Genomic DNA, 8,841 nt, shown 5'->3' with positions numbered 1-8,841 from the left:
GCTTATTCCAATCTCCAAATATTTGTAAGATGTCGGGATTAAGATATACCTTCTCCCAAGTATGCAAACCGCACGACGAGATGAAACGCTATATAAAATATTAAAATATATTAAAAAATAATATTTAGAAAATAATTTTTAGAAAAAAATTTTTAGGAAATAATATTTAGAAAATAATTGAAACTTACATTTTCTTTGATTGAATTTCACCGTTCTCAATCGGAATGTAAAAATTCATCTTGCTGGTTTCTTTTGTGGAGCACATTTTTTAGCACAACCTTATGCACGGACAACTGATGCGATACTAAACTATTGAAAGTACTGCGATCAATTTGTAATATCGCAAAACGTAATGAGGAGGGGAGTATTTGTGATGTAATTTTGCAAGCGCCAATGTAAGGCTGCTAAAAATTATTAAAAATCGCGTCCCCACATGCTTTCTCGAGCGCCGTGTGTGGCTGCCGTATGATGAAATCGATTCAAATGTATACGACGATTGAAATATTCGGTTACAAATGTATACGGCAAAGCGTGAGATAAAATTTTTGCTAAATGATAACATAAACAGAACGTCGATAGTACGAATGTTTGCGCTAAAGAATAACGCGCCGACAGTACGAATGTTTGCGCTAAAGAATAACGTTTCGCATAGTGGGTGGGCATTATCATGTATATTTAATTTGATTATAAATAATAAATATAATCCTATGCGTACAGGATGTCATATTATATTACATTACCACGAAATATGTGTGAGATAAAAAGACGTGATATTATAGAAATGATGGATGTTCACACGAAAGAATAACGTTTCGCAACGCGAAAAGAATATAACGATTAGATATAAATCAGAACAGAGAGTCACATTTTGCCATTATTGTCGAAGCTTGCGCGAATGTACCTTATATGTAAAAAATGAAGCAGGTTTTAACGCATCAATCCACCTTGATAAATTCGGTGGAGGAGTACTTTGCGTGGGAGGTGCGATGCGATGAATATATCAAGTCGTTGGAAGAGCAGAGTCGAATTAAACGACCGCGAATATCGATCGGATATCGACAATTGTTGATCGCAAAGATCGCGCGACTCGAAGGACTGAAAAATGCGTTGCGCAAACGTTTTGTACACGCGGGTGCTGGACACAGCGCGCATCAAGCTGCACTATTTTGGCGAGAAATTGATACAGCGTTTGAGAACCGTATATCGACTGGTGCGATAATCAATATCAATTATATCGAACCTCGCCAGTTTCTCGAAGACGCGAGTGATATCGTGCTCGAACATGTGCGAGACACTATCGAAACACACTGCAGTGTGAAAGTGAATACTGTGTTTAACGGTGAGTTTGTGACGGGTGAAAAGCACGACAATAAAAGTGTAAGTACAAAAAACTGTGAACTATTTCGTACATCTGATTTACGCGAATGGTACAAGCAACGTGTTATCGAGCCCACTTTAGCATCTCTCGAAGAATTGCAAGAACGTGATAGTGGGTGGGCATTATCGCGTATACTTAATTTGACTGTAAATATAAATAAATATAATCCTATGCGTGCGGGATGTCATATTATATTACCGCGAAAGATAATGATGAAGCGAGCGATAGTTAATGTGCGATCCAAAGACAATGCATGTTTTGCATGGGCAGTGACTGCTGCTATGTATCCCGCTGAAAGAAGGGTTGAACGAAAATTATCGTATCCGCGTTATATGTTTAGCACACGGATGTGCTAAATCTTTGAGACATTGAGTTTCCAGTGACTCTTAATCAAATTAAAAAGTTTGAAATTAACAACAATATTTCAATCAATGTGTATACCATCGAAAACGAAAATATTGTTCCTATTCGTCTTTCGGAGCAAAAGAGGGACAAGCACGCCAATTTGCTCTACATTCAAGATGCGCAAGATATCGGACATTTCGCGTGGATCAAGAATTTATCCCGGCTCGTGAGTTTGCAACTCAATAAACACAATGGACAAAAATATATCTGCAATCGGTATGTATATTTAAAATTGATTTTTTTCAAAATAAATATATAATTATTATTTCTATTTTTTATAGATGTTAAAATATATATAATTATTATTTTTTTTATAGATGTCTACATTATTTTTATTCGAATGAGAAACTACAGTCACATACTGTAGACTGCGGGAAGATGAATGACTGTGCTATTCGATTACCGAGAGATAAATATAAGTAGCTCGCTTTTAACAACTATAACAGGAAGGAGCAGGTTCCTTTCGTCGTGTATGCCGACCTGGAATGTGTTTTGAGAAGGACGGACAAAGAAGAAGCAAATAAAAATGTATACCAGCATCATCAAGTGTTTAGTATCGCTTATTATGTACATTGCTCGTACGATAATTCGTTGTCCGTGTATCATTCTCGTCACGAAGCCAATTGCGTTGCATGGTTTGCTGAAGAATTAAAAAATTTAGCAACGCGCGTGAAAACAATTTTATCTACAAATCTTCCCATGATAAATTTAACGCGTGAAGAATTGGAAAAGTTTAACAGCGCTACTCAATGTCATATATGTGAGAAACCATTCGTGGAAGACGATATGCGCGTACACGATCATTGCCACCTCACTGGGCGGTACAGAGGTCCCGCGCATTCAAATTGCAATCTAAATTATAAGGAATCCTTTTATATTTCAATTATTTTCCACAATTTATCCGGTTACGATTCACATTTTATAATCGAGGAAATAGCCACAGCGTTCGAAGGAAGAATCTATCTACTTCCGATAACTAAAGAAAAATACGTTTCATTTACGAAAGATGTTAAACTTATGGAAGACAATTCGCGAAATCACATTAAATTACGTTTCATCGATTCTTTTAAATTTCTCACAACAAGTCTCAACAAATTAGCATCTTTTCTCAGTAAAGATAAATTAAAAATTTTACAATCTGAATATCAAAATTTGCGGGTAGAAGACTTTGATCTGTTAACGCGAAAAGGTGTCTTTCCGTACGAATATATCGATTGTGTAGATAAATTGCACGATACATGTTTACCTCCGCGCGAATTATTTTACAGTTCCTTGACCGATGACACAGTATCCGAGAGCGATTACGCGCACACCGAGACTGTTTGGAACCAATTCTCCATCAGAACGCTAGGCGAATATAACGATCTATATTTAAAAATCGATGTCTTGTTATTAGCCGATGTTTTTGAAAATTTTCGTGACAATTGTATCAAGAGTTACGGGCTCGATCCTGCGCATTACTATACTCTGCCCGGATACACGTGGAATGCCATGTTGAAGCATACAAATATTAAGTTTGAATTGCTCACTGATCGATATGGTAATGTCTATAGAACGAGGTATACGCAGTGGTTTGAGTCAATGTTCCAACAGATACGCGCATGCTAATAACAAGTACATGCAGTCATACGACCCATTGAAACTGTCATCGTATCTAATGTATTTCGATGTAAATAATTTATACGGATGGGCAATGTGTTAACCTTTGCCTTACGCTAGTTTTCAATGGGTCGACAATATATGCAATTTTGATCTATCATCGATCGCGTCCGATTCGCCTACAGGCTATATCCTCGAAGTCAATCTCGAGTACCCGCAACATCTTTACGACGCGCTTACTGACTTACCGTTTTGTCTGACGCGTGACAAGCCACCCGGCAAGAGAGAGAACAAGTTGCTCGCAACCTTATACGATAAGAAACGATACGTAATACACTACCGCAATCTGCAGCAATGTACGCGACATGGTCTTCACGTTACAAAAATTCATCGCATATTACAATTCGCGCAATCTCCATGGTTACGTACATATATTGAATTAAACACGCAATTTAGAACAATGGAGAAAAATGATTTTGAAAAGAATTTATACAAATTAATGAATAACGCAGTTTTCGGCAAAACGATGGAAAATGTGCGCAATCGCGTAGATATTAAACTTATAACAAAATGGGACGATAGGTACGGCGCAGAGGCAATGATCGCAAAAGCAAATTTTCATGGCAGGAGCGTTTTTTTCGGAAAATTTAATCGCTGTGGAATTGCGTAGACTCGAGGTGAAGTTTTACAAACCAATCTATGTAGGTATGTGTATACTTGATGTATCCAAGATGTGTTTGTATGAATTTCATCACGATTACATGATTCCAATGTATAAAGAAAAATGTAAAATCATGTACACTGACACGGATAGTCTCATATATCACATTGAGTGCAAAGACGTGTACAAGAATATGAAGCGCGACATCGGCAAGTTCGACACGAGCGACTATGCGATAGACAATGCGTACGGTATATCGCTCGTGAATAAAAAGGTACCGGGTCTTGAAGGATGAAAACAACAGTACCATAATGACTGAATTTGTCGGGCTTAGAGCAAAAATGTATGCGTTGCGCGTGGATGATAAGAAGGATACGAAAAAGGTAAAAGGCGTCAAGAGTAACGTTGTTGCGAGAACGATAACGTTTGACGATTACACGCGGTGTTTGAACGAAGAGATTGAAATAACGCGTAGTCAATCGTGTATAAGATCAAAAATGCATAAAGTATATACCATGCGGCAGAAAAAATTGCTCTAAGTCCACACGATGATAAACGGTATATAATACCTAAAAGTATCGATACGCTACCATGGGGGCATTACAGAATACCGTTGTAAAAAGAAAAAAGTGTATATATTTGAATATTATATATATTTATATATATGTAAACTTTATATAATATTTGTTATATTTTTACAATACATTATTTTTATGTATCCAAGAATTCCGTGAACTATCGAATCCCAACCATTTCACAAAAACTTCATCCCCCCTCTTGCTCAATATCTTTTCCACAAGATATATATCGGGATTAGCAACGCGTTGTAGTTCGTATTCGTAAAATCCACCGGCGACGGGATTTCCGCGCGAATCTTTTAATATATATGTCACGGGATTAGTTTTCTGTATCTTAACAATTTCAAACACTTCGGTGGTCCAATTTGGTGTGTAGCCTTTTTCGAATAAAGTCTTGAATTTACTCACGCGCACCGAATCGCCTATTTTAAATTTCGCCGGCACCGCAATCTTTACGTTGCTGTACACCGTATTTAAAAGTTTCTCCGCGACGGCTGGAGTAACATCGATAGGTCTCATACCGATAGTGCGATGTTTTTGCGTGTTGTACTCTTCAACGAGTCTCGATAGTTCGTCGATCCACTTGTAGTTTCTATTGAGCGTAAACATTTTCCACATTTTATTCTTCAAAGTACGATTGAAGCGTTCGAGGCTTTCATGACGGAATATATCGAATAATGATTAATATTGTGTTTTTTCATGAGGTTTTGTACATTTGCATTGTAAAATTCTTTTCTTTGATCGGTTTGAAAATTTTTCGGGCATCTCGCATCGTCTCGAATTATCTCTGCAATCGCATCGGCCGTCTCGCTTCCACCTTTACTCTTGAGCGGTACGACCCACGCATACTTGCTCAACACATCGATAACAGTGAGTATGTAATTGTATCCCTTGTTGACTCGAGCAGACGGACGCATCTCGACGATGTCGGCTTGTCACAGATCATCGTATCCCCGCACTATGACGTGTCTTCGGGGAAAATTTTTTCTCGCTGGCGCGTGCAGTTCGTTTACCAACTGCCGTCTCTCCAAACTATGTTGATTCTTTGTTTTGTCAGTTTTTCTCGATGGTTGTTTGTTGTTTGCTTTTTTATCACTCATTTGCGTTTATCGTCCTTTAATAACCGTTCTTTAAGTTCCGTTTTTTCTATGTTTTTTCACGTTTTCTGACCCGTTCTTAATCCGTTCTTGCGTTGTTCACCGCCGTCCTTCACCTATTTGAAAATCGTTCTTGACCCGTTCGCAACCTTTTTCACAGTCGTTTTTGACTCGTTCGTAGCCGCTTTTAACCCGTTCGTAGCCTCGTTCACAGACGTCTTTTGAACGATCGTAGGAATTCTTGAATTGTTTGTAACCTTGCCGTGTAGCCGTGAAGAACGTGTTTGTAGCCTCGTTCGCAGCCCTCCTTGAGATGCTCATAGCCTCGTTCGAGGCTGTTGTTGCTGCTGCTGCTAGGTCGTTCACTACCACTGCCACTCATTTTAGTCAGATAGCAGTTCGGTAATTCTTCGTAGCGGTTCGATAATTGTTCGCAGCCGTTCGATAATCCTTCGTAGCTGTTCAATAACCGTTCGATAGCCGCTCCTAACCCGTCCACTGATACTCATTCAGGTTGATAACTGTCTCTGAGTTAGCGTTAGCCGCGCGTTGAAGTTTGTTTAGCGCAATCTGTAATGCTCGCACGTCCTTCTCAAGCGAAGTAAGCTTTTCGTCTGATTCTTTCTGTCGATTCATTAATCTTTTAACGCAAGACTGTACGTACAATTTGTTGACGGCATCGGTGTCAGCCTCAGGTTGCGCTACACGACGAATCTTACGCGACCTCGCATCGAAGTCTGTAACGATGCGACACAGAGCGTTTTCGTGCACATAACTTTTTACCAATCTATCCCAAGAGCCGTTTGTACTGGTTGCATCATTTCTTGAATCGAATAAGCCAAATTTGTTGATAGGCATTTTTTCCGACGCTTCGTAAAGTGTCACGCGACGCTGATCGACTGATTAGTTTTGTCGATACATCATTCAATTTATAATAAGACCATCTTCGCGAAGTTCTTCGATAATCGACATGATTTCATTGTCGTGAGCATTGTTACCGGCTCGACGCGAAGCATCCAGTAATCGCAGACGATCTACCAACTCGTTTGGATCGTTCCAATGCACGTAGTCGATCTTATTGTCGTTTAGAGTCATAGCGCGCGGTAGTATACCCTTTCCAGCTTTTCTGCTAGACAATAACGGCGCAATTACATTTTTATACTTATATCCTTTAGTCCCTAATACTGGATTATGTGCTTTGTTCCCACGTTTATGCGCATTCGTCGCTAATAATATACTTTTATATTTAAGCAAATCATCTTCGGTATATATTTCATCGTCGGGGATTTTTTTGAAAATTAATTCATAGAGACCAGGCGTTCCCGTATATTTTACTTCATTGATAATTATATTATCATTTTTGTCTACGTCAAAATGTTTATCACCGAGCATTATTCCATCGTTAGAAAACTTAATGCCGTACACATAATCCATAGCTTTATCTTTATCTTGATTCATAACAGTTAATATATATTTTTGTCCGAGTGGACCTAAATGCTCTCGAAATATGTTTACACCTGCGGACGTTTGCAATTCACGTTGTACCGTCGTAACCAACGAATCGGGTGTGGTTTCAAAAATTTCGTCGACGGGTGGTTGCTCGTACGATAATTGACGCGGTTGCGCAATTTCTATCTGAGTAGATGTGTCCGGTATCGTTCGTCTTTGATTAGGTGTAGAAGTTATCGGCAAATCATTTAATGAGACGTTTAATCGTTTTTGCTTTGAGCTCAAATCATTATATGAGATTCTTGGTCGTTTTTTAACTTTAATAATTTTCTTTTCCACATGGTCTTTTTCGAGTATATCGAACGGCTCGATTTTCGATACGTCGGATTCTACATCGATGGTATTTTGAACAAGCTGTTTTAGAGGCTCGCTAATCGGTTTAAACTGTTTCTCCAACGCTACATCTTCCTCAATTTTACCAGTTTTTAACGCGCGATATTTTTTGCGAATTGACTCGCTCGTCTGTACAATTTTTCGCGCAATCTTTTCACGATCACTGTTATCACTCATGTTTTTTATGTAGACGTTGCTCTGTCAATGTTTCGATAGCAACTGATCATTTTACGGTACCGCAAATTCATTAAAACCTCTTCTGTAACGTCCATTGCTCATTGAACTGTCTTTGTCAATTACTAGAAATCCATACTTGTGCTGCCAACATTTTTGACATAACGCGCTAAAATTATCGTACGACATGTCAGTATTTACATGATCGTTGTACACATGTCGCAAGTTTGTACCGTCTTGTTTAAATAAAATCAACAGATTAGCATTGTCGCGTATAAGATGCTTGGGTATCTTGGCATACGTTTGACAGAGATAGAAACAATCGACGCTTGAGTGTCGACCCATTGAGAAGTACTCTCTTATCGTATCTTGCTTGTCACATGCCACGTCATCAAAGATAAAAACCGAATTCGGAAGCGCCTCTCTCGATGGAATGACATCGTTGTTATTAGAGAACGTAAAGTAACCAATTTCATCTATCGATGATAGTAAATTTTCCAAATATTGATATTTTGGTTGTTGAAGCGATTTTGAATATATGTATAAATTTTCAAAGCGTATGCCGTTTGGACTTTCTATCAAGCTTATCAACAAGTTAGTTTTACCAATTCGAAGGGCCGCAAATGAGACCGCGTATTGTATTCGATAACATTTTTCCATGTTTGTGTATTTCTTTTTCAGGCATTAGCCTATTGTCAAAATTTGTTACTTTAATTACCGTTGGTTGTATCACGAATCGCATGACTTGTCTAATCAGACTTAACGATACTTTCTGAGAAGGAGGAGGGTGAGGAGAGCCTATTTATAGATGCGCATCAAATCGAAACCGCTCAGTATCAAACATGTTTCTTTCACTGTCGGATGACTGTGATATTCTCAACCTTACCTCAGAACAGTTGCAATATATACCGAAGATTATTTTATTGAAACAGTTTGGCCGTTACGTGGAACGTGTGTGGGACAAACTTCTGGAATACATAAAAGCGGATTCGGAGGTTCAGACCTATCGTCGCTGTTTCGAACATTACAATCGACCGCGGCAACGAACGCACATTGACGGTCCAGCGCCGATGATAAAAGATTGTTACGAATGTCAGCGAAAACTGT

The 8,841-nt window shown here is 38.6% G+C and overlaps 1 protein-coding gene across 1 annotated transcript; it reads right to left on the bottom strand.

Moving 5' to 3' along the window:
- Positions 1-6,579: 6,579 nt before the first annotated feature.
- On the bottom strand, positions 6,580-7,798 carry LOC140670547 (uncharacterized). Its single transcript, XM_072901204.1, has one exon. The coding sequence runs from the start codon at positions 7,735-7,737 to the stop codon at positions 6,643-6,645; it is 1,095 nt and encodes a 364-aa protein (XP_072757305.1). The 5' UTR covers positions 7,738-7,798; the 3' UTR covers positions 6,580-6,642.
- Positions 7,799-8,841: the final 1,043 nt, after the last annotated feature.

This window comes from Anoplolepis gracilipes, chromosome 10 (assembly GCF_047496725.1).
Source record: "Anoplolepis gracilipes chromosome 10, ASM4749672v1, whole genome shotgun sequence".
NCBI lineage: Eukaryota > Metazoa > Arthropoda > Insecta > Hymenoptera > Formicidae > Anoplolepis > Anoplolepis gracilipes.
The sequence above is the reverse complement of the archived record's forward strand: the minus strand, read 5'-3'. Positions and strand labels throughout refer to the sequence as shown.